Source organism: Schistocerca piceifrons, chromosome 1 (genome assembly GCF_021461385.2).
Source record: "Schistocerca piceifrons isolate TAMUIC-IGC-003096 chromosome 1, iqSchPice1.1, whole genome shotgun sequence".
Classification (NCBI taxonomy): domain Eukaryota; kingdom Metazoa; phylum Arthropoda; class Insecta; order Orthoptera; family Acrididae; genus Schistocerca; species Schistocerca piceifrons.
In genome coordinates, this window is record NC_060138.1 from 174,324,747 (window position 1) to 174,352,387 (window position 27,641).

A 27,641-nucleotide genomic window follows, 5' to 3' on the forward strand; every position below is an offset into this window, starting at 1 on the left:
AAAAGAGTAATTAAGTTAAAATTTTATTTATGATTCTTTAACCTTTTTTTTCCTGGCCATATGGTAGATGTTCTAGTAACACATGTAAGATGGTTTTGTGGCTTCCAGCTTTAATACCATAATTCTTCATCTTCTTCCACTTTTCTAGCTTTGTGCCTTAACAATCAGAATGTATAGCCCTTTCAGTGCACAGGCATTTTCATTTTACTGATATTGACTACTATCCTATTCATAATATTGAGAATAGTAAAGATTTTGATGTTTGTGTAGGGAAAATGCAGTATTTTTTCTCTTTATTCATGTATTTTTTGTGTGTAAGATTATAATCTCTAACAGGTTAAAGCTAAAATTTTGTAAGTTTAATTGAACTTGATAATAATATCTGCAGAAAAACATAATATTGAAAATGTTGTGGTAAACCATTTTCATATTCTGACTGTAATACAATAGGTTTCAATTCATGGAAGAATAACTTTGTTATTTTTCTTTCAATTAGGTGCATCGTCGACTACTCCACGATGATTCATTTGGTGTGGGTGAAGCACTGAATGAAACTGCATATGGCAAAGGCCTCATTGCAAGAGGACAACACTACATTGTAGCAGGTGCCATAAAGACATTTAAAAACATATCTTTGGCTGCTCAAGAGCGAATGCTAATCCAACAGAAAGTGTTAGCTCCCTGGATATTCCTTGCTCCAGCAGATGATATTTGTTTTGAGCAGTGGCGAGAGACATACAAGATGGAGGTACATCTACCTTCTTTCCATTTGAACATATGTTTTAACATATAAAAATTAGGACTGATTTATAACCAATTATAAGTATTGGACAGTACTTTCTACTATCTAAATTTCATTTCTTCAGCTTGTTGACTTTCTTTATAGTTAATACTCATCCTAACATTATGGTTAGTTTTGATAATGAGGAGGAAAAATGGGAAAGGGGAAGGGTAAAAAATAACTGCAATACTATGTATGTCACTGCCATTCATTGATATAAGGGGACAGGACCATGATCTTTATACTGTTTTTTTTTTTTTTTAAAAAAAATCAAACAAACAAAAAAAAAAAAACATTGTCATGAACATCACAACCAGTTTGAGGTAGTCATTGTTTTTATTTCTTAGTGACACGTTTTGGGAATTAGACTGTGTTTTTACCATAATTTTCTGTACAACAGTTGTTCGCCTTCTGTTGGAGACAACAACAGAAATGGTGCAATTAGATTTTTAACCCTTAAATGTAACAATTTTTTTTTCATGTTGTTGTTATGGTCTTCAGTTCAAAGACTGATTTGCTGCAGCTCCCCATGCTACTGTATCCTGTGCAAGCCTCTTCATCTTCAAATAACTACTGCAACCTACATCCTTCTGAATCTGCTTAGGGTATTTATCTCTTGGTCTCCCCCTATGATTTTTAACAGTGAACCAGTGATTCACTCTGAAAGAGATTCATGGTACTGCAGGTCAGAATCTTGATGCTCTTTCAAACATGCTACCCAATTCTTACAACATACATTTATTAAAAGACAACAATCAAAATTTTTTTGAAAACAAAAAGAATTCTGCAAACAAGGGCCTCCTGGTGCAAGTAGATTTCACAGAGAATTATACTGTTCAACTGCAGAATGAAGTCTAGAGCACCCATTAGTCAAAACCACAAATCATTTTGTTTACAGCATGTGTTTGGGACTCGCAAAAAAATGGAAATTCTTGTGCTATTGTTAGTAATGAACTTGATCATAATAAACATTCAGTGCATGCTTTCCTAAGTAAGATTTTTGAGTACATTATATCCACAAACCCAGAGGTAGAATCTGTCACATTCATGAGTAATGGTGCAGCCAGTCAATTGTAATGGTGCAGCCAGTCAATTTAAGAAGCATTTCTTGTTTGCCAACTTGAATATTTGCCACATCACACGTTAAAGGTGTCTGCTTTTTGTTGTCGAGTGTCCAAAGCTACACACAGTAAAGACAATTTCTGGTGGCAACAACCTCAACCAAAACATGACAGTCAGGATAGTGCGCAGTCGGGAATATTTGCAAAGTTGGGAAACACATACTACCTGGTGCTGAGGACTTTGCAAAAATTGTATGTGAAAGATGTGAAGGCATAAACATGTTTTATATCTCTGCCTTGCAAATTGCAGAGAATAAGGAGGAATTGGATCAAATGTGGATTGGAATAATTCCAATAGAGCAGACCGAAACCATTTGTGCTGTTACACCTTTCGCTCCATATACTATTGAGTACCAGCATTACTCGCTATCTGCCCAGAGGTTTGTGCACAATTTCAAAAGCGATCTTCAGCCAAAGAAAATTCACAGGATCTGATCAATCATACAGCCTTGCATGAAGGGGATTTTGCTGGTTTCCTCTGCTGGAAGAAACAGATAAAGATTTTTTGTGGGGTTGCTGAGTTATGTTTAAGATAGTTACAAAATTTAATATCTTAGAAAGAATGATGCAAATGAAAAGATATTTACATTTCCCTCAAAGGAAGAGAAAAATACCAAATTGTAGAGAAAGTAGCTGCACTAAGTACCATTTTCCCTACCCAATCAGCAGTGCATAATAAGATTGATAATTTTCAAGTGAAAGTGTCATTCGATTACTATTAAGTGTCATTCTGTTACCAGCAATTTTTTTGTTAGTAAAATATTAGTTTAATGCATTTATCTTCTATACCATCTTGTTTCCCATTTATTCCTTTTCACAATAAAATTTTGGTGTTTCTTGTGGGGAATGGGTGAGGTGAATTATTGTTGCATTATAAATGAGAACAATATGAATGTCTTAATTATGTCATCCTGTTACCAAAAAGTTTTTGTTGCATTAAGTGTCATTATATGAATGAAACTTAAACTATTAAATTAAATAAATTGTGTTCCTTTGCTTATGTAGAAAATACAGTATTAAATTTTTTGTCTTTTAGCATGATTCTTGGTCTTTTCTATGCTTAAAGTGCAAAAACAATCACTGAGAGTCATTCAGTTACTCATGTAACTACCCAGTTATTGCACTCGTTTTGATATCTGAGGGTGCTTTGCATGTCTCATAAATCTTGCACACCACACGGAAGATTTTTGTTGTGGCTGGCTCTCCCAGTGCTATTGGTAGTTCTGATGCAATGTTGTCTACTTCTGAGACATATAAAGAAGGCTCTTGAATCTCAAAATAATGAATTAAAAAATTTTGAAGATCATGAATAATAAAATCCCGATTATACTCATACACTGGACTTTGACTAAAATATCATGAAACTTGAAGTTATTTTTTAGTTTCTACATAGCCTATCCATGTATTTCACAAAGATTTCCTGTGAACATAGCTCCTTGGGAGCTGGTTCAAGGACAATGGATGTATTTATCTTGTAACACTGACGAGTACTTGTTGCTCAACTGATGAACTGTCACCAATGTCAGTATCTAATGAAATAATATCACATTCTTCTTAATTTTCTAAGCTGTGAAATTCAGTGTCAAACTCATAATCACTATAGCTATCCATTTTTGAAAGTGTTGTCTATACAACAATGTAGGAGTGTGAAAGCCTGCTTTTTGTTGTCGAGTGTCCAAAGCTGCACACAGTAAAGACAATTTCTGGTGGCAGCCACCTCAACCAAAACATGATAATCAGGATACAAATGTAGTACCAGATGTTCTTTAGTGACTGTTAGTGCTGAAGTGGATATAAGCGGAGTTTATTTTTTCAAAGGTATCTTTTCAAGTTGCACAAGTATATATGGGATTTTAAATTTCTGATGAAGTAACTAAAAACAAGATAACACAGGATTTTACATTAAGGTGTTAAATTTATTTAACTTCTTAAAAAATCAGATATTTTAGGTTTTAGCATAACAACAACAGCAGAACAATCTATGCCTGTAAAATGTCATGATGTTGTCCAAATGCTGTTAGAGGATGGCAAGATGGCCCAAAGTGAGCCTGGGGCTTAGAGTACCTTTGAATGAGGTCGCACCTTAAAGACTGTTACTGTGGAATCAACTGTTGCATAATTTTACATTTTTAATCATCATCATCCTTAAATCTGTTTCAGTATTCTGGACTGAAGAAGAGCTTGCCACCGAACGTGCAAATACTTACACTGGAACAGTGGAAGGGGACAGCGTTGCTTTTGCGTATTGAACACATTCTGGAAAAAACTGATGACCCTGATTTGTCAAAACCAGTTACCATCAATCTTAAGGTAATTTTATGAGGAAATTATGCAGCCTGTTAGTTTTCGATGTGTTGTTGCTGGAATCAGTTTTCTGATGTATTTCTAATATTATTTCCTTATGTGCACACTTTGAATGGTAAAGGATAGTACTAAAATATAGCGGGGATGCTCAGTCACAGATAGGCACAACAAAAATACTTTGACAATTAAAGCTTTTGGCCATTGGCCTTGGTCAACAATAGACACACATATAATCACACATGCACGCGCTCGAACTCATATGCAAACGCAACTCACACACACAACTGCAGTCTTAGGCAGCTGAAAACACACTGCGAGCAGCAGCACGAGTGCATGATGAGAGTGGTGACTGGATGGGGGTGAGAAGGAGGCTGGGACGGGGACGGGGAGGGGGAGGGATAGTATGGTGGGGGTGGTGGACAGTGAAGTGCTGCAGGTTAGACGAGAGCTGTGTGCAGGGTGGGGGAGGAAGTAATGGAAAAGGAGGGAAATAAAAGAGAGAAATGAAAATACTGGGTATGGTGGTGGAATGGCTACTGTGTAGTGCTGGAATGGGAACAGGGAAGGGGCTGGATGGGTGAGTACAGTGACTAACAGAGGTTGAGGCCAGGAGGGTTATGGGAATGCAGGATGTATCACAGGGAAAGTACCCACCTGCACAGTTCAGAAGGATCCATATGGCACAGGTTGTGAAGCAGTCATTGAAATTAAGGATATCTTGTTTGACAGCGTGTTCAAAAACAGGGTGGTCCATTTGTTTCTTGGCCACGGTTTGTTGGTGGCCAATCATGTGGACAGACAGCTTGTTGGTTGTCATGCCTACATAGAATGCAGCACAGTGATTGCAGCCTAGCTTGTAGACTATGTGACTGGTTTCACAGTTAGTCCTGCCTTTGATGGGATAGTTGATTATAGTGACCGGACTGGAGTAGATGGTGGTGGAAGGATGTATGGGACAGGGCTTGCATCTAGGTCTATTACAGGAGTATGAGCCATGAGGTAAGGGATTGCGAGCAAGGGTTGTGTAAGGATGGATGTGTATACTGTGTAGGTTTGGTGGACGGCAGAAAACCACTGTAGGAGGGGTGGGAAGGATAGTGAGCAGGACATTTCTCATTTCAGGACATGACGAGAGGTAATCAAAATGCTGGCAGAGAATGTAATTCAGTTATATTTTAACTAAAGTTCAGTCTTGATCACAACACTTATGTCTCAATAACATAGGTGGCTTCATAGGAGGATGGTAGGTGGAGCTCTCCTCAGCTGCTACGAGGTCAACTCCGCCTACCATCCTCCAAGGAAGCCATGGGTCTGAAGATGGTTATATAAATATAACCAAAACCAGTCACCTATGTTATTGAGACATAAGTGTTGTGATCAAGACTGAACTTTAGTTAAAATATAATACTCTATTGATCACTGTTTCCAAAAATGTTTACCAAAATTGTAATTCAGTTGCTCCAGTCCTAGGTGGTTCTGAGTTATGAGGAGGATGCTCCTCTGTGGCTTTGGGAGGTGGTGGGAGACTGGAAAGATAAGGCAAGGGAGATTTGTTTTTGTAAAGGGTTTGGAGGATGGACCAAGTGAACCAAATGGGGGAGAAGTTGTTGAGGTTCTGGAGGAATGTGGATAGGGTGTTCTCACCTTCAATCCATGAAACAAAAATGTCATCAGTGAATCTGAACCACGTGAGGGGTTTAGGATTCTGGGTTTTTAGGAAGGATTCCTCTAGATGGCGCATGAATAGGTTGGCACAGAATGGCGCCGTGTGGGTGCCCATAGCCATACCCCAGATTTGTTTGTAGGTAATGCCTCTAAAGAAGAAATAATTGTTGTTGATGATGTGGTTGGTCATGGCAACTAGAAAGGAGGTTGTTGGTATGGAATCCGTTGGGCGTTGGGAAAGTTAGTGTTCAATAGCGGTAAGGCCATGGGCATTAGGAATGTTACTGTACAGGGAAGTGGTATCAGTAGTGACAAGCAGGGCACCGTGTGGTAAAGGGACGGGAACTGTGGAGAGTTGGTGGAGGTGGTGTAACATTCCATCCTGGATTTTCCATTGTTTGAAAGGATAGTACTACATAGATTAATGAAAATGCAATGGGGCCATAAAAATTATCATAACTTTTTTTCATACTATTAAATTTGCCCATATTGATCAACATTTATTTAAATTGCTTTTTGAAGCAGTTAATGTAAGGAAATCTAAATTATTACTCTAAAACTAATTAATATCAGTAGAATATACTTTTTTCTTACATCCAGTTTAAAGTGAGGTGACTTCAGTTGGTTTAATTAATGCTAATTGCAGTTATATCCCAGCCAAGTTTAATTTTTTTATTCTTATATGTTATTTAATATAGCATATTATTACGATTCTTGATGGCATTGTTTACTCGTGCTTCTTGGTATAAAAAACATATCCAGTTCATTCCAAACTTTCTGTTCAAATGTTAACAAGAAGATTGATGTCATCTAGATAGATATGTAATGATCTTTCAAGGTCTTAGTTTGAGAATACATTGCTATTTACGTTATTTTGGTCATGGACATTCATTGTTTCATTTTGCAATGATTCAGCTGTATCTGTGTTTGATCATGTCACTGTTAACTTGGGACTGATCTCTACTGTGACAAAAACTGTTAGTATTGTTCTTAAGCATCATCATTACATGAAGTTTGGGAAATGGATACTAATTTTAACTTAATTGCATTTCTATTATTTTCACACCATATAAATAGAGCTCGGGGGAAAAAAGAAACACTGCAGCATTTGTCACATGATTTAGTGTGTTGTTTTATTCTTAACTACCTGCAAAATCAGTTTTGTAGATCATTGTAGAATTAATACAATACTTGGTACAGGAAGCTGACTCTTTATTAAATTTATAAAAAAACTCAGTTGTGTGTGCAAATTTAAGTGTGTTAATTCTTTACTAACCTGTTGTTTTGCTCCTAGTGGCACCCAGCAGTCCATATGAAGCAAAGCCATCCACATGCACACATATGCACACTAACAAGTTTCTTTTGATTCATGATTTAAAAAAAATACAATATTGATCAAGATTCATCATTAGTATGTTCCTGCAAAGTATGATACATCTAAAAAACTGTTAGGATGAAGTTATGGATTTTGTGTGTGTGTCTTGCAGTAAAATAAAGTTTTTCACCTGATCCGCTTGGTGCCATGCAATCACTTCATTCAACACAGTCTTCTCTCTTCTTGTTAGGGAAACAGTAGCAAAGTGTTTCCAGCTTCTTAGCCATTCTTCAGTGTCTGTAAATGATAGATGACCACTTAGTTCTGGCATGCTCCTTTGAACTTTGGGAAGAAGTATCTCAGTTAATTTTATTTCTGTGCTGAAGGTGTGAACACTATTTTAACTACCTTGTTTTTTTTGTCATTTATTATACAGTCTAAAATTGTTTACTATAGGCACTTCAAGGAATCAGAAGAATGCTTTTCTCTACTGCTACAGTGATTTTTAGACCAAACCTTAGCTGTTACATAGTAGTTGCTCTTTGTGTTCTGCTTGTTGTTTATCAACATTGTGGCAAGTGCTCAGCGTCAGCACCGGTCTTGTATTTTTCTGTACTAATATGTAGAATATTATACGTATAGAACCTATCTATGAACATGTGGAAACCTGAGCAACGTGAATTCTACAATAATTCATTGGACAAATTAAAAATTATTTGTGTTGGCAATTAAAGGTCTGGTCTCATCAGTACACTGGTGGTAGGGCTGCTGTAATAGTGTATTACCTGAGTCAAGTTAGCTAGAACATAAATACACACACCCCATTTTGCTGGTTTTTATGGATTGTACTTTTTGAAGGTGATGCATCTGTGAGAACATGCTCTGGTTTTGTCTGTGGTAACGTGGTGGCTCCGGGTAAAGTGTTACAAGAATGTTATCTTCAGGTGCAGTAAAGAATTTTGTACCTTACTCAGGCAACTTTGGAATATGTGAGTCTTTGATGGAGGGCTTACACATAACATACATAGCATTTGTATGAATCTGTGAACTGAAAACACATCCAAATAGAATACATTCTAATTAACTCAGTAAATAGTTTTCTGGTATAAGGGCTTTGAATCAACAGCCTTGGTCCCAAAAGTATTTTCAATTTGAAATATGCCATGTTACCACCCTGAGCTGCTGAAAAAGTTTTTTTGATTACAGAACCAGTTTCAGTTGACTGACCATCCTCAGGTTCATAAAAATATCTTCTGCATCATGTTTGGCAAAATATAAAACCATCAATGTCAGATGATAAACCCTGTAATCATACTGTAATATAAATTAAATAGTCAGTGTATATACAGGTAGTGCAGTCATTCATGTTATAACTGTAATTGGTGGTAATGTTGTCAACAGATCCATATCACAACATTGACGGCAATTGCAATTATAGTGTTAACAAGTGCACTACCTAGCACAATTTATTTATATTATAATAAATAATTTATAAGTTAATAGTGTCTAATCCATGGTTTTATCAATTTACAGAAATGATTTTTATATTTCACAGAATATGATACTGCAAATACTTTTATGAACCTGAGGATCGTCAGTCAATTAACATGACATTTGTCAAATATTTATAAACTGTGGGGCACCACTTCCCGAAAATATTTTCAATTCATTTACAGTCTCGTTTCTTCAGTCATTCCTTACAGAATTCTTGTGTAATACACAAAAAGCAAGTTTTGATACAGTATGTTGATATGTTTTGTCTGCAATGGTCTGTAGAAGTTGACCACTTAAAATAGAAGGAAAAATTGCACTGTTTCTGGTGATTGGGTGCTTTGAATAGTTAACTATTTTTTCTGTAATGTTATTCTCACTAGGTAATGCACACTTCTCCAAACAACAGCACCTAATTTGCTATTGTGCACATCACTACATTCATCAGTCAAATTGTAGTTTTGGGACAAACCGTCATCACTTGACCAACTGTCAAATTCTGCACAGATAAGCACTTATATAATAGCTTGATTCATGACTCTTATTGAGAAATTTTTCAGTTTCACTGTCACTAAGATTTCAGAAGGAGATGAGTAATTGAACACAGTAAACAGATCCAGATAAATGTAAAGTGCAACAGTTATACAGAGGTGAAAAGAGTTTGACAGGATAGTATGGAGAGTTGCATCAGTTCCATCTTCAGATTGATTTTGTCAACAACAAGATGTACTATAAATTGCTGCTGGTATAATTACCAACTTGGATGTGGTTTTTACTCATTTTTGACAGCAATTGAGCTAAATTCTTTGCTTGTACATTTTTGTATCTCACTTGTACAAAGTATGAAACTTGGACAAAGACATGTGTAAGGGTGATAGTATGGTTCCCAGAAAGGTTGCCAGTGTCACAGCCTAAAACAGGAGAATCGGTGCTACCCAGAAGAACACATCACTACCATTTCTTATGCATATTTGAATTTTTAATAGCTTTTATTGCAAAATTCCTGAATTATATATTTTGTTCCTTAAATATATACACTCCTGGAAATTGAAATAAGAACACCGTGAATTCATTGTCCCAGGAAGGGGAAACTTTCTTGACACATTCCTGGGGTCAGATACATCACATGATCACACTGACAGAACCAAAGGCACATAGGCACAGGCAACAGAGCATGCACAATGTCGGCACTAGTACAGTGTATATCCACCTTTCGCAGCAATGCAGGCTGCTATTCTCCCATGGAGACGATCGTAGAGATGCTGGATGTAGTCCTGTGGAACGGCTTGCCATGCCATTTCCACCTGGCGCCTCAGTTGGACCAGCGTTCGTGCTGGACGTGCAGACCGCGTGAGACGACGCTTCATACAGTCCCAAACATGCTCAATGGGGGACAGATCCGGAGATCTTGCTGGCCAGGGTAGTTGACTTACACCTTCTAGAGCACGTTGGGTGGCACGGGATACATGCGGACATGCATTGTCCTGTTGGAACAGCAAGTTCCCTTGCCGGTCTAGGAATGGTAGAACGATGGGTTCGATGACGGTTTGGATGTACCGTGCACTATTCAGTGTCCCCTCGACGATCACCAGTGGTGTACGGCCAGTGTAGGAGATCGCTCCCCACACCATGATGCCGGGTGTTGGCCCTGTGTGCCTCGGTCGTATGCAGTCCTGATTGTGGCGCTCACCTGCACGGCGCCAAACACGCATACGACCATCATTGGCACCAAGGCAGAAGCGACTCTCATCGCTGAAGACGACACGTCTCCATTCGTCCCGCCATTCACGCCTGTCGCGACACCACTGGAGGCGGGATGCACGATGTTGGGGCGTGAGCGGAAGACGGCCTAACGGTGTGCGGGACCGTAGCCCAGCTTCATGGAGACGGTTGCGAATGGTCCTCGCCGATACCCCAGGAGCAACAGTGTCCCTAATTTGCTGGGAAGTGGCGGTGCGGTCCCCTACGGCACTGCGTAGGATCCTACGGTCTTGGCGTGCATCCGTGCGTCGCTGCGGTCCGGTCCCAGGTCGACGGGCACGTGCACCTTCCGCCGACCACTGGCGACAACATCGATGTACTGTGGAGACCTCACGCCCCACGTGTTGAGCAATTCGGCGGTACGTCCACCCGGCCTCCCGCATGCCCACTATACGCCCTCGCTCAAAGTCCGTCAACTGCACATACGGTTCATGTCCACGGTGTCGCGGCATGCTACCAGTGTTAAAGACTGCGATGGAGCTCCGTATGCCACGGCAAACTGGCTGACACTGACGGCGGCGGTGCACAAATGCTGCGCAGCTAGCGCCATTCGACGGCCAACACTGCGGTTCCTGGTGTGTCCGCTGTGCCGTGCGTGTGATCATTGCTTGTACAGCCCTCTCGCAGTGTCCGGAGCAAGTATGGTGGGTCTGACACACCGGTGTCAATGTGTTCTTTTTTCCATTTCCAGGAGTGTATTTTCTCCTCAAACAAATGTTTGACATGTGATATTATGTACCTTATAAGAGTCCATCAGTGCATTTAAAAAAAAATCATTTATCACATATTCTGACTACCATATCATCAAGCATTTTTCTGTACGAATGAAATGAAAAGTAAGTGAAATGAAAATGAAATGAAATACTTTCTAAAGAGTAAAATCCATCAGAAAGAGTGATTTTATGTTGTATATTTTCACACTTCTAATCATTGCAGCTTGTTTGCTCTTCATATGTTCTTTTTGTGTTTCGATATACTTGTCCTAAATGCAGTGAGTTATTGTTATTCTTGCACTAGTTGCTGATTTGAATATGCTTGTATAACCATTGTAGGACATTCCAGTGGATTCATTAACATTTGAGCTTGTTGATTCAGACTATCACATCCTATGCATTTGGTTATGATTAGATGTTAATCATCAGAATGACTAAAATGCCATGCACAAAACGAAATGGGTGATCCATGTATGTTTCCCCTGTTGTAATATTCTTAAACTAATTAAGTGATTGATGTGTGGTTTCTCATCCTCACCCACTCAAGCTGAACTTTTATAGTAAAGGAAATGTTTTCTTGTAAACTAAGCTTAATGTACTGCTGCTTTGAAACATATGTAGCGGGTGTTCTTCATTTTATAGTTTACTGTGTAAATTAATAAAACATGGAAGCAATAATTTGTTGTGCCTAATCTATGTGCTTGTTTCTCTGCAGGATGTCTTTGCTCCATTTTCGATTAAATCTGTTCGTGAAACAACTCTTGGAGCAAATCAATGGCTGTCTGATTCGAAACGTCTGAAATGGAGAGTAGAATCAAATGATATTCATCGTGATACTTACTCTCATCATTCATCCTCTTATTATTATGATGATGATGATCTCACCATCACACTCAATCCAATGCAAATTCGTACCTTCATTATTGAAATGAAAGGGAAATTTTATGGTATCAAATCAAGAAATTAACAACAAGGACAATAGTGTGTAATACGGAGGCAGAAATTATTTATGGCACTGGTGTTTAAAATTTTAGTCCACAACAAAAGAAGTGCTCAAGTATTGTGCTATTTGTGGTTTCCATTTTTAGATAAGGAGATATTATTAAGTTTTAGCTGACTGTTATGTTTGTGTAGTTGAAAAAGTGTTTTAAGTTTATCTGTTATACATTTTTGTAAATAAAGTGTTTTCTATCTTTTTGTAATCTCATTTTCTGTTTTGTGTGAAAGTGGTACATAGTCTGATTATTGTAAATTATATGCAGCTCATACTGCTTAGTGCAAAACTTCATAAATCTGTCAGTGGCCCACTTTTGTAGGATAAGAAAGTAAAAGTTCTTAACTTTATATTAACTATAATAGATGACAGCTTGGGAACATTTTAAAAGCACATTGCTGTCATATACTCATGTGACTAATACAAAAGAGATTTCCTGTGGTCTAGTATATTAGGGATATCCTTTATAGAGAGAAGAGATTTCTTGTTACCCATTGTATTACATATATCCTTAGAAACAGAGAGAGACAGTTAATCAACAGTGCTGCATTCTGTGACATCTACACAATGAGGCATCTTGGAGCAAGATTAACTTGATAGATAAAGTATTATGGATATCATTTTAACTCTAGAAATTCTTCAGAGGCCTTAGACGTGATTTATACCATTCATCTGGTATCACACAAAAATCTTTCAATTTGATATGCATTGCAAGTTGTTTGCAAAGTGATAGATACCAAGTTTATCATGCTTTTACTTGGTCATCTCACATTTATGTGAAACATATACCAATTCCAACATGCTTGAAATTGCTGATTTCGAAAATTTGAAGATGGGGTAAAGATTCATATGATATCATAACAGTTGACACCTGGACTGTGTAAAATTCTGGATGATACTTGCTACTTTCTGATGAGGGGAAACATATCTATATTAGAAAAATTTTCTTAAAACATACTTTTTACATCTTTTTCCAGTATCACTTTCAGGTATCAATTGCAAATAAATTTTATTATGCTTTACTGGTTTTGACAAATTACGAGGGCTATCCACAAAGTACATTATGTTTTGGAATTAAAAATAAATAAAGTATTGGAAATTTTTTTATTATACACAGGTGAAAGCCACACTTAAATACTACTTTTCTACATAGTTGCCATTTAAATTAAGGCACTTATCGTAGCGATGGACGAGCTTGGAAATTCCTTCGTCGTAAAATTCGGCCACCTGCGCCTTCAACCACGTGGTTACCTCTTCTTGAAGCTGTGTGTCATCATCAAAACGCTGCATAGCCAACCACTTCTTCATTTCTGGGAATAAGTGGAAGTCGCTCGGTGCCAGGTCGGGACTGTACGGCGGATGAGGAAACAACTCCCACTTAAAAGATTCGAGAACTTCAAGAGTGGCATTTGCCGTGTGGGCCCGGGTGTTGTCGTGAATCAGCAAGATCTTTGAGCCCAACTTTCCCCCGCACTTGTTTTGTATTGCTCTTGGGTTTTTGGGGGGGAATTTGTGTGCCCCCACTGCACTGACTGCAATTTTGTCTCACAGTTCACATGCTTAACCCATGTATCATCACCAGTAATGATGCGATCGAGTAATGAGTCGCCATCTTTCTCGTAAGTGTCCAGAAACGTTAACGCTGCAGCGAATTGCTGATTTTTGTGAATCTCTGTCAAGATTTTTGGTCTCCATCTTGCACAAAACTTGTGGTAACCAAGCTTTTCGGTAATGATTTCATGCAACAAACTTCGTGAAATTTGTGGAAAACTCATAGAGAGTTCCGTTATTGTGAAATTACGGTTTTCACGGACCGCGGCATTGACTTTTTCGACAAGTTCGGCAGTCACTATGCTGGGTCTTCCACTTCGCTCTTCGTCATGAACGTTAGTTTGGCCATTTTTAAATTTTATGACCCATTGACGCACTCCACCTTCAGTGATTATGTTGTCCCCATACACTTCACAAAGCTGCCGATAGATTTCTATCAGTGTACAGTTTTTGCAGTCAGAAACCTTATTACAGCACCCACTTCACACTTCGCGGCATTTTCAATTAGCGCTGACATTTCAAACTGTCACAGTAACTCAACGGAGTACAGCACGAACCTCTCACTAGCATGGCAGGATGCCAACTGAGCGGTGGAATGCCATGACACCAAGATGGCCGCGTTAGCCCCGCCCCTAACGGACACAAATGAAAACATAATGTACTTTGTGGATAGCCCTGATAATTTGTCATCTTCAGAAGCCTAGTTTAGCAGGTTCATGGAAAAAAAATGCCATGGTTATATGATTCAGTTATTGTAAATTGTCAAACAGTGTTAACAATAATCACATACATTGTAAATTTTTGAGCATACCACAGCATTATCTTTCTATGAGCAAGATATTGACATCTGCTAAACTAAGCTTCTAAAGATGACTAATTGTCAAAACTGGTGAAGCTTAATAAAGTTTATTTGCAACTGATGACTAGAATTCATTGTGAAAAAAATACTACAGTTGCCGAAAATTACAGCAATGAATAAAATAATATTTGTTGCTGCAGAAATACACACCAGGATAACGTGCTTGATTTATGTAAGGGTGTTAAAGAAAAACGTGCCAGAGGCATCATTACAGGAACCACCTGTATGTTAGAAGTATTGACCCTGTCTGTTGAGACACTTGTCCCACTGTGACACAAGGCGGTGAATGGCTGTCTCATAAAATCCTTGGGGCTGTGATGTTAACAAGTTCCATACGTACAGTTGGACATAGTCATCCAAGGTGAATCATTTGCTCCTCTGAGCCTTTTTAAGGGGACCAGAAATGGCGCAATCACAGGAAGAGAGGTCTGGACTGTATGGAGGGTGGCTGAGAACCTCCCATTTGAATTTCTTCAGGAGTGCCAGGACTGTGTTGGCCATTTGAGGCTTTGCATGGGCCATCTTGGTCAAAGAAGAATGTCAGCATAACCTTTCCTGTTTCTACCTGTGCCTTGGCTTTGTCATTTTGATTCTGGTTTGAAGTGACGACACTATGACTTATCTCCAGCATGCCAGGAACTCATTCCCTTCCAGTACATAGCACTGCAGATGAGCAAGACAGTGGGCCATTCAACATTGGTTCAAGATTGTGGGGTACCCATTGGGCACACACATTGCACATGTGCAGTCATTCCTTCATGATTGTGTGAACACTTCCAACACTCAATCCAACTATGGTGGCTATGGCTTTCATTGACACTTGACAGTCCTGGGTAATGAGTGCATCCACCAGCTGAATGATGTCATCAGTAATGCAGTGTGGTGCTCCTGACTGTGCATCATGGGGTAACGACAACCATCCTTCCCTTGTGCCATGCCTTGACCCTTGCAAGGGACATGCAGTGTTCACTATACATTTGTGACACTCGTTGATGACTGTTTGTTCCTCCTACTCCTGCCACTGTCAGAAAACGAACAACACCTCTTTGCTCTTCTTTTGACGTCGCATGTCACTGTTTGCAATGTGCCTGGCAGCACTGGATGACTGATGCATACTGCTGCTAGCTCTGTATAGTCACGTTGATGTGCACACCAGCCCATTATACTTCTGGAGGGCCATGCAGTTAGTTACCAGTATCCCTACATATGCTCGTTTTTTATTAGTCAATATATTGTGCAGCACATGTTCTTTGTTGTTTTTAGTGAAATTCCAAAGGATTTTAATGCAAATACTGCATAAATATCTCCACAACGCCAGTGATAGAAATTTCATGTATCCTTAATTAAAATAAAATTATTGTAATTAGTGACATCAAAATAATGTCATTTATGATCAGTATCTAAAGGAAAAATAAGAATTGTTATAATTAGTCATTCATAATAAACTAAAGAAATACATTACCATGAAATTAAATGTTTCCATTGAATCCAATGCAGTCTTCAGAGAAATATGTTTGTAATTGCACAAAGTGTGAAATGTTTGTGATAAGGAAGAGTGTGAATGTTTTTGCTCATTGTTTCACTTGCAGCAATTGAAACTGTTCTCTTTAGTTCCTGCCTAATCACACACTCAGAATTGCCACATATTTGGAAATAAACAAGCAGATATTTATTTCATCCCTCATTCTCTAACCAAACAAAAATATTTAATAAATCAAATAGTGCAGTGGAACTTTGATTTCAAGTTCTCCGATTTTACGTTTGTCACAGTTAGGTACCATAAACTCGTAGCCCCTGTGAAAGTCAATGCTCATTTTATGTTTCTTCCTGGAAAAGTTTATTCTGTTCTACATTCTTATTTGATGTCTCGCTTGATTTCGTCCCATTTTTTTCGTATTGATGTTTGATGTAACTGAATGAGTTATAAGTGGCACAAAATAGACGGTTCGCACTGTGAGTGGTGGCAGAGTTACAGGAATATTTTACGCCATTGCAGAGAAGGGAGATGTGAGAGAGTAAATGCTAATGTAATCCATGACTGGCGTTGCTAACACAGTTGCACAATGATGGGGCAAATATGTTTCACATTACTTTTTGCAGGAAATGACATAATTGTGATGCGATGGTGCTTTGAGGGTGACTAGGGACAAGGCTATTGATTTGTCAATCGTTATAGCACCAAGCTGATGTTTATTGATGTGTTAGTGACAGAGGAACCTCAATTGTAACAAGAAGTCTTCAGAGAAATATGTTTGTAACTGCACAAAGTGTGAAATGTTTGTGATAAGGAAGAATGTGAATGTTATTGCTCGTTGTTTCACTTGCAGCAGTTGAAGCTGTTCTTTTAGTTCCTGCCTAATCACACACTCAGAATCGCCACATATTTGGAAATAAACAAGCAGATATTTATTTCATCCCTCATTCTCTAACCAAACAAAAATATTTAATAAATCAGATAGTGCAGAACATATTGTATTATAATCAAAGCAAAGTTCCATGGGGAGAAAAATTTGCTACATATGGGAACTGAATATGGAAGACAGCTATAGTTTCCATGATTTCACTTGGATATCGTCTTAAAAAAATTTCAGGAAAGTAATTACAACTAGACATGCAGTTAGTCTTAGTTTTTTGTCAGTGGAAGAATCATTCCAGATGCTTGAGTATATTTCACATTTGAAAGTAAGCTACTACGTACATCCTTATTTTCTTTTGTGTGCAGTCTTTGTCAGTATTCTACCAAATGTAGCAGCAGTTTTCTGCAGAGCATCTTGTTTTATTGCTGTTCTTGTACTGCTTGCTTCATATATTCCACAAGGAGCTGTCAGCCTGGTAACAAATCGACAGTCTGATGCCTCGTCCACTGCATTCTTCCCTTTTTTTCCAGAAAAACTTAAGACAGCAAGAGAAAACAAAACACCTAACAACTATACAACAGATGCCACAACATGCACAACATGACACACACACACACACACACACACACACACACACACACAGACACACACACACACACACACATGCTCACACGTGCGAGGTAAAACTTGACACACACGCCTGAAATGACATGGGGTTTTACTGAAACAAAAAACTAGTCAGTAGATGGCACTGGACAGCAACACATCATTGACACCGAATGAGAGTTGTGTATAAAATGAGCTGTAGTGATAGCTGATATGTTACTGAATTGCATTATCCATAGCTTGGTATGACTTTTATGCAGGATGATGCTCCACTCCATATTGCTGCACATGTGAAAGATTTGTTGCATACATTGTTCAGTAGGATCACATGCTGAGCCACCACTTACGTCATACTTGGCCTCTCAGGCACCAGACCTCAATCTGTATGATTACTGGTTGTGAGGTTACCTAAAGTTGCGAGTCCACCATGATTGTCTGATATTATTAGGGATTTTAAATAAATGTCGTGTGACTAGGGCCTCCCGTCAGATAGACTGTTTGCCGGGTGCAAGTCTTTAGATTTGTTGCACTTCGGCGACTTGCGTGTCGATGGGGATGTAATGATGATGATTAGGACAACACAACATCCAGTCCCTCAGTGGAAAAAATCTCCGACCCAGCCAGGAATCGAACCCGGGCCCTTAAGATTGAAATTCTGTCACACTAGTGCTCCACTACCAGGGGCGGACACTGTATCATGCTGTTCACAACACTGTCCCCCTGACTACAGGCACTGTTTACAAATGACAATCGACACATTGAGTAACTGTTATAAACATGATCATGTTTGCTAAGAATAAGTTGTTAAGCTAATTATTGCTTTTATATCATATGGAGCATCACCTGTCAGTCATTTTGTGCACCTTTTTTGGTTTCAATAAAACCCCATGTCATTTCAAGCATGTGTGTCAACCTTTTTTTGTTTTTTATGGACTTTTGAGTAACCCTGTACATCAAACAATGTTTAGAAAACAATAATAAATGTCTTTTTACATTATCCTATGTGTCTTGTTTTCTTTCAGTGCCGAAGACATAAAAAATTATTTTTCTCCAAATTGAACTTTTATTTATGTTTTCATTTAACCACAAAGTAGGTTTTTTTCCTTTGTCCAAGTATTCTAATACCTATATACTCTTTTGCATTCAGATATGTAGTGTGTCTCATGTGAGAACACTCATTCAAAACATACCAAATCCTCATGAAGCCATCACAGTGAGTCATAAAAACAATGTAAATGATGAAGTGCAGATGAAGAGGACACAAAATCTATTATTACAGCATGAGTGAATGCAGCACGAACTGGTTATCTGCAGGTCTTGGTTGACAATGCCATGGTCCCCTGTTTCTACATGTACACCGTGTGTAGCGTACTCAGGGTTTTAGAACTCCACACTCAACATAATCAGTTCATCATTGACACAATGGAAGTGATACCTGCCGATTTACATAAATGTGTGTGACAAGCACTCACCACAATAACCAATTTTGACCAGAAAGTTTTTTTGTGCAAAATGGATTTAGGAGTGCATAGATTTTGGTTGTGACCATGGGTTGGGCCAAAGGTGAGAAGAAAGTAACATTTTCAGTGACTGTCACTCATACCCCAGAGAACCTTCAGTTTATTTAGAGATCAGTGGTGATGACTAAATCACGCAAAGCATTCTCTCTTTTGGCACTTGGTTCATGGGCAGCAGCATGCAATGAAAACAAAGCTGAATAGCTTTGTACCTATGCTGTTAGTTATTTGCGTGTTCTGCAGATCATAATTACAATTTCTTGATATGATACAGGGTGAGGCAGTTTTACAATTATGGCACACCTTTTCAGTGCATAATATGGCAACATAGTGACCATTGTTAGATTTTAGAATGCAAAATTATTGCATAGACTCACAGTCTTATGAAGTTATAGAGGATATATAATCATTCAGTGACTGCAAGACTGCATTCTGTGTTGTATATATTCTCTGGTGTTAGTAAAGTTAAGTTTTTCTGCCATCACATTTAAAACTTGAAGATTTTGCTTTTATTACAAATAACTGCATGAAATTTTCGTCATGGTAGCAGAGTTTGGCGTAATGTTTTGCAGGTACTGTTACAACAGTAAATTATTAAAATCTTAGTGAAAAGTCTCTGACAAGTTGTCTTTTGTGTTGGTGCAAACAGTGTAACTTCAGCTCTCAAGTATGTATTTTTTCATGTATTTAAAAAGAATGTCGAGTTCCCATCAGTCAATTCCTTGCTGAGAAGATCACTGGACATGATAATTATCCAAGTTTGAAGTTCTCATTACATGTGTATTTACAGTATGACAAGCTATGGGAATGTGTATGTGGTACCAACACTAATCGAAAAAGAAATCACAGCGTTGTTTAAGCTTATTTTACTAGGTCTATCAGTTGCAAGCACACACAAGATACACCTAAAGCTAATGTGATCTGGGAGAAAATGGTGCAAGGTTTTGATGACAATAGTTTAAACAAATAGGTAGCAATAATGGGGGACCTGATCACCACTACCTTGTAACTGTCTAAAAGTGTTGAACATCATGTGAGCAAAATTGAGTTAATCACTCATAAAGTTAGAAATATGATGAGTGAGTGGCTTGGAATGATAATGTTGGCCAATTTGCCTAAAATGTACAAACTGGCAATAATGAGAACTGAATGTCCAGGAATAAAAATCAGTGCAGATGTTGTAAAAACGAAGCTTTTACAAGAGGTAGCAGACCCAGAGAGTTCAGCAATCTTTGCAGGAAAAAGGCATGTTCAAGGCAAACAGGTGCACAAGTAAACCACAGTGAAAGGCAATAAGGGGCCACAGGGCTTCAAATACAAGAAATTGGACCACATTGCCAGACAATACAACAAAAAACAAAAAAGACAAGTGAATCTGAAGAAGAAAGACTTTTGTCACAGATTTTGCAGCTTCTTCACAGTCCATTAATCCAGGCATGTAGTATTTGGAATCATTGCCTCGACGCACATGGTGAATTAATGCAACTGGATGTATGACATACAAAGCCCACTGGTATCTACCATAACTTTTGCCAACAAAACACTGCTTCCTGTAGAAAGTGTGGGAAATGTCTGTTTGGTGATGAAAACAGAAGAATTTAGATAAGAGTTGTATTGTGTACCAAAAGTTGCTGCTAATCTTTTTACAGTTAGTGCTGTGGTTCAAAAACAGATATCAACTGCATTTTAGGCATGATGGCTGTGGTACATATAACATAGAGAGAAAGTTTGTGTTCAGCGACATTGATAAATAATTGGTACTTTCTGAAAACGTGCCGAGAACTTAATGCTAATCTAAATAATTTAAATTCTGATATCCTGTGGCAATGGTGTATGAGACATTTAAGTTTTAATTGTGCAAATAAACTACCAGATGTGTAAGTTTGTCTCCTGCTGGTAGGAAAGAACCTGTCACATACATGGGCACACATACCAGACCCCCACTCAGTAATGCTGGTTAAAGAGCTCAACCATTACAGTTAAGTCATGCATACATAATTGTGGTCCCATGGAAACTGCATCACTCTGGGAAATGAATATTCTTGAGGAAAAAATTCTTGTTTCACAAAGCACCTAGCATCCAGCGCACGTCGGTCTATTGATTATTCATATGATTTTGAAACGCACACCTGCTGGTTTTTGAACACATTCTAAGTTGATTTCTGAATGAATTATAAGTTGATTTTTGAATGTGTGCATATTGTACGTGATGCCTCTGCCAGGGAAATGGTTGTCACATCTAGAAACAAACTTTCCTGTAGACAAAACGGGACGGAGCTTAACGAGCTGAGCGGAATAAAATCGACCTGGAGAATGCCAACTGCTGCTTGTTTATGTGGTTGATTCGGTTTGCAAATGTTCAGCATTGTTATAATTATAGCGAAATCCATAGATTCAGAGTGGAAATAAACGACTAACAGGAATAACAGGTAAGAAATATTACGTATTATCTTCTCGATGTATCCATGAAAGTGAAATTTTGACAGAACATTTTTGGCCAGATCATTACACTAGAGAGGGCCAGTTGCAGTCACCGGCTAGCAGCCGTTTAAGTCCCAGTCTGGAAGTAGTGCGGGAAACGCATTGTACGAACTCATAGTAACGACTAACCGGAGAATAATCTCTGGATAACTAAAGCGATGACTGTGGCAGGGGTAGTAAAGTTAACCGAAGAATGAGTTTTGACAGTGGTAGGAATAGTTACAGAATTAGTGATGATAAGACTGTTTGTTACAACGAAGAAGGAGAAGAAACGGGGACATCACACAAATTATGAAAGTATATGACGATTCCAAATGTATACAACAATTTCGTTCTATTTTTCGGTCTCGTGTATGAGAAACTGGACCGCAAGAATGAAATGTGAAACTAATTCCTAACGTAAATCTTATTGCTTGTAGTAGGCCAAATAGGTATTTCGTATTGATACTTCATGAATTATTTTGTCGTATTATAAAAATGATCATTATTGCCAAAACAGTGTCGCTAATTTGGTGTGTGTTACAATTCTGTGATATTAGAAAGGCCTATTTCGTTTTATCCGGCTCACAGTGACAAAATAGATGTAATCAGATCGAGAAACCACACCAGTCTTGTGCACTAATTGTATTAACAGCTTTTTCAGTATTAGGCAACGACATTTCCATTTTTCATGTAGCAAAACGTTTGACGAATTTTGATAAGGTAATAGTTCTTTTGCAGAAAGGAAAGAACGCCATGTAAAACTGTAGCAAGATTAGAAAAAAATCGCTAGGAACTAAGAATTGAAGAAATGTGTACTGTCCTGCCTGTCTCCTGTCTTTACTGGTTTTAGGTATCCTATATTTAATTTTATGTTACACAGAAGAGCAAGTTATTAGCTAATAGGCAATAAAGAGTCCAGATTTTCTGAAGAGTACTTGTTCTCCTGATTACAAATAATTCTATGCAGTATTAATTGTGAGGGGTTGGGCAGAATGTCAAACCGGCCCACTGGTAGCAGGATTGGCACTTCAGGACATATTAATGTCCACTGTCCTGAAATAGTTTGATGGCATCCATTACAAAATATACACGTTTGAGTTCCACAGAGCGAGATACAGTGACGTGCGCTATAAGAATTTTGTTTGAAGAGGCGTGGTTCTGCACTGCACACTTAAGACCAAATAACGTGTCTTACATTTCCTCGAAGATATATGTTTTATGTATCAGACTCTTCAGAAAGATGTGCGCTGCAAAATGAACTTGTTTTTGAAAAGTCGTTTTTTTAGACGTCTGATGCGCAGAGCAGTCTGAGTTATAGCGGGAGGGGGGGTTGGGGGGGAGTAGTCTCCATATGACCCGTGTTTACATTTAGTGATTTTTCTGTTTCCTTTTCGTTTACTGCTCTCACGTCAAATGAAAACAAGACAGGTGGATGGGAGATATCAAGCGAATTAAAATATATTCGCATAATTATGGAAGGCTAAAATATGTTACTAGTTTCAGATTTTATTTTATTTCCATCTTTCTGACAGTCAAGCATTAATCGCCTTGCAGAACAATAAAGTTATTTTTGTCAGTTTGCTAAAGAAATTTGGCTTTTATTAGGGTTTCCTTCTGAGGCAGTGAATTTATTTGAAATGAAGTGTCTAATTCCATACTATTGGCTAGTTTCAACTGTTCACTGCGTTTCAAGTGCACGTTTTAATCTTCTAGCACGTATAGCATTATGCCATAACAAAGAAGCAAACATGAGATAATACAGTACTGGCAGAAGAAAATTTATGTCCCGAAAACCACACTGAAAAGTTTCATATCAGGTCGAGTCCTACGTCATTGGGAACCTGGACATAAGAATGTGCACTATAAGGCGAACTATGCATTTTAGTATGGTTCATGAAATTCCGACGCTCTTGTTCAAATGGCTCTGAGCACTATGGGACTTAACATCTATGGTCATCAGTCCCCTAGAACTTAGAACTACTTAAACCTAACTAACCTAAGGACAGCACACAACACCCAGTCATCATGAGGCAGAGAAAATCCCTGACCCCGCCGGGAATCGAACCCGGGAACCCGGACGTGGGAAGCAAGAACGCTACCGCACAACCACGAGATGCAGACTCTGACGCTCTTGGAGTATTCTCTGATGTCTTGTTTCTTTTATGACAAGATGTAAGATCTTTTAATGTTTTACACGTACGAACATACGGGGATCTTACGTCACTATAGCTGCGCATGCGCGGTGACGCCTCTTATCTGGTGCGGTCTGGCAACTGCTGAAGCCTTGAATGAATCTATTTCTAACAAGTCAGGAAAAAATATTGCGAATTGTTGTTCGAAAAGCGTTATTTTCAAAGTAAATTTCCTTTTACGCAAGATGAACTATGTGCGAGAATGTACGATGAATTTCCTAAATCTCTTTTAAAAATCAACTCTTTGATGATGAGCCATTTAGAAGAATTTCTAGCCCAGACGATCAGAGATTTATGTTGGTATTAAAAAATTTACTGGCGTATTTGTGTGATGTACTTTAAAGTGTAACATGCGCTAAACAAATCAACATTACATGTGAAAGCTTAGCTTCTCTTGTAGCTTATTAATCTTCGACACAAATATTATATGCAAAAGCTTTGCTTTTCTTGTAGCAAGGCTATGTATATTAATTTAAACCATTAAATTCTCCTGTTGGTGGAATTCGAATTTATACTTTCGTAATACGAAAATATGTTGCTGCACATCAAAGATCTTTCCAAAACGTGTTTTTTCACCCTGAGTTTCGTTTTCTAAAGCGCCGGGAAATTCTACCCTGCTGTGTGAAACCATATCCATTCAAAGGATACGTTTTACAGTTCCGAGGGAAAGTGTACTGTCATTTAACACGGAAAAAAGTGTGTTTTCACCCGGGAGAAAATGAATTTTTAACCGGGAAATCCGTGAAAAACCCGGGAATTTCTTTTCCTTGTCCGTGTATACACCCTGATATATGACTTCCTAACAAATTTTCTTTTATACATGTATGGTGTGATTTAAACTTAACTGTGTTCTATCTCTCTTGCTTTCTTTAATGCATTTTCATACTACTACTACTACTACTACTATACTTTCAGAAATTCTTCTGTGGAGTATGAGTTGCCAAACAGATATGATTTCAGCTTGTGTTTGAGTTTAATTTTGCTATCCATTAAACTCTTTATATCACTGGGTAGGTGGCCAACAATTTTTATGGCTGAATATCTCACTCCTCTTTGTGCCATGCTAAGGCTGAGTGATCAATAGAGTAAATCATTTCTCGTTCAAGTACATTATGAAATGTTACTATTTTCAACCTGTGTTTGATTGTTGATGACAAATTCAAAAGGGAGTAAATGTACTATGAGGTTGTCAGTATGCCCAACCGTTGAAAGAGCTGTCGACAAAAGGTTCCTGAGTGGGCACAACACATTATCCTATTACACACTTCTATGCATCAAACATTTTTTTTCCTCAACAATGAGTTACCCTAAAGTATAATGCCATAAGACGTTAGTGGAAGAAATTATGAAAAGCAAGTCAACTTAAGGTTCTGCACCTCAGTTGATTAAAATGGAATCCTTGTAGGATCACTTTGTCATCTGTCTGTCAAACTTAAAAAACCCTTTCTCTCAGGAATGAGTGATGTACCAAGTTGAAATTTATGTCACATACTATGGTCTATGGTCTCTTGGTGGTGGAAAACATTGATGCTTTTAAGGCTGTGCAATCAAAATATATGGCCATTTATGTCACATATTCTGATACTTGCCAACTCACTGATCGAAACTTTATAGGATACTTTCTATAGACATAGAATCATGAAATTTGGCATGAAGCAAGATTTTGCAGTACAACTAAAGGAAAAACTCCAAAAATTGTGTACTCGTAATTACATCATATGAAAAATATTTACTGTGTCTTTTATTTTCCAACTTATACCTTAAAATCAGAGCATTCTTGGAAGTCTTGGAACTCCTGGGACTGATGTCACATCAGTATCTATGTCGATAATAGGCAAATATCTTTGAGATTCTTTATTATCTTGATGAATGAACTGTCTATATATGTAATTAAGTTTGTACAGAACTCTCACGAGTGTGACTCCTACTCACACTGGCCAATTTTTTTATGTACTCATTTCAACTCATTACAATAGAAGTCGTTTGCAATAATTGACAAAAATCACTGCTGATTGGTTTGTCAGTCTCTATCACTTAATTTCTAAGGTTATTAGAGCTATGACTAGGTTTAGTTCTGTCCATCACTAAACATTGCCAAAAGTGGACCAAGGCATATGGAGCGCCTGTCGTACTCTGAAGCAATCCTTAAACTTGTGCGACTGTGATGCCATACTACTTTCAATCTGTTGCTCTGATTGTGGATTGTAGGACAACATACACAACCACTGAATGTGACAACTCATGAAGGCTGCAGAATCAAAAAGTACAGGTAACATTCAATGAAATAACATATTTACTGTTACCAGTCACTGATTTATTTACATCCACAACATGTTTTAAAGGTTTGAGCCTCCATTATCAGGTGGATTTACATGTGTTAGTATGATGTGTGTGTTGTGTTATGATTTCGGGGTAAGATGTGGCATTGTCTAATGGAGAAACAAAGAAGGATTTCAGAACATGGTTTTGAGGAGATTTTTTTTCTAAAAACTAAACTTATATCTGAAAGTAAAAATAAAAAAGTAAAACAGAATTCTTCCAGTGGTCAGAAGCACCTTTCTCTGTCGTAACACATCACATGTAAACTATCATATTTTGTAAGCAAAGATGGTGTCTTGAAACTACTAGATGCAAAGAACATACAGAAAAACATAAACATTATCTCAAAGGACAAAGAGCGTATGTTATAACAACATTATTTCGAATACATTTTAAAGGATTATATAGTTCTTTGTTTGAGTTGTTGACTATTTAAATGGGTGTACAAATCCTTTCCTGTCACGTTTATATAGTTTGAATTTCATACTCATTTATATAATTAGGTGATATGTTGCAAACTTTAAGTACAATAATTATGTTGCCAACAGCAACATAACATAAATAACAATTTTGCTGAGATTCAGAGATAAGGATAACAGGATGGAGGCAGAGAGAGAGAGAGAGAGGGAAAGAAAGAGAGAGAGAGAGAGATTCAGATACAGAGTGAAAGTAGTGATTAGGGTAGAGAAACTTTTCTGGAGCAGGGGCTTCTAAAGTTTATATCTGTTACATGTAACGACTAGGTAAAGGTTGGAATAATACATTTGTTAATACTTTTGAAATATGCAGATAGCTATATATATGCTGTTAGTTGATGTACAAAGAGTTTCAGTCATTTGGGAATGCCATGGTATCATAACTAATTATTTATGGTAGACTGTTGTTGAAAACAGAGATGATACTATTATAAATATTGTCAGTTTTGTCAATTAAGATGGATTCGGGTTGTTTTCTTGGGTTTTTGTATATTTAGAGTATTTCAAGGGTGTCTAGCTTTTTGCCTGTAGATTGGATGTGTAAGTTGGTGATATTTGTGCTGTTGAGATGGTATTTTGTTTCATGCAAGTGGGTGGCTATTGCTGATGTGTGGTATTTTTTATTTTTTAGTGCTGCCATGTGTTCTTCGTCTAATCTCAAATGATCTACCTGTCTGGCATACATAGAAACAGTCACAGTTCAAAAATTTAATTTTGTAGACATATAATGAAGTGGATTCTGTGTGAGGTAACTTCTGTCCACTTTTATTGTCAGCAGTGAAGGATATACTTATGTCTCTCTATTTGCAGAAAATGGCAGTCTGTTATGAAATATTACATAGAAATGACATTGTGTGGAAGATGCTACTTTCTTCTTCTTCTTCTCTTTTTTTTTATGTGGGTACTTCGCCACTATCTAGTGTTTAGGGTGTCTACTATGGAGATGCTATAGCATTTTCAATGGCTCTTTGTTTTATTATTTCAATTTCTTGTTCACATTTATCTTCAGAGAGTGGTAGTTGGATAGATTTGTTGATCATATTCCAGGATAGTGCAATTTTGTGGACTGTGGGGTGACAGGAGGAGCTGTGGATGGCAGTGTGCATTGTGGTAGGCTTCCAATAATTTTCAAACTAATTATTCTTTATTTTAATGG

At 37.9% G+C, this 27,641-nt stretch overlaps 1 protein-coding gene and 1 long non-coding RNA gene across 2 annotated transcripts in view; one reads left to right on the plus strand and one right to left on the minus strand.

Moving 5' to 3' along the window:
• The window catches only part of LOC124795556 (lysosomal alpha-mannosidase-like), a 170,651-nt gene extending 158,298 nt beyond the window's left edge, over nucleotides 1-12,353 (plus strand). Inside the window, exons 15-17 of the mRNA XM_047259632.1 lie at nucleotides 497-748; nucleotides 4,063-4,212; nucleotides 11,867-12,353. Of these exons, the coding sequence (XP_047115588.1) occupies nucleotides 497-748; nucleotides 4,063-4,212; nucleotides 11,867-12,118 (654 nt within the window). The 3' untranslated portion in view covers nucleotides 12,119-12,353. The remainder of the gene's footprint in view (nucleotides 1-496; nucleotides 749-4,062; nucleotides 4,213-11,866) is intronic.
• LOC124795567 overlaps nucleotides 1-23,540 on the minus strand; it is a 31,277-nt gene extending 7,737 nt beyond the window's left edge. The window contains exons 1-2 of the long non-coding RNA XR_007016721.1: nucleotides 23,495-23,540; nucleotides 7,377-7,483 (exon numbers count right to left, since the gene is read on the minus strand). This is a non-coding gene — a long non-coding RNA (uncharacterized LOC124795567). The remainder of the gene's footprint in view (nucleotides 1-7,376; nucleotides 7,484-23,494) is intronic.
• Between the last annotated feature and the right edge of the window lie 4,101 nt (nucleotides 23,541-27,641).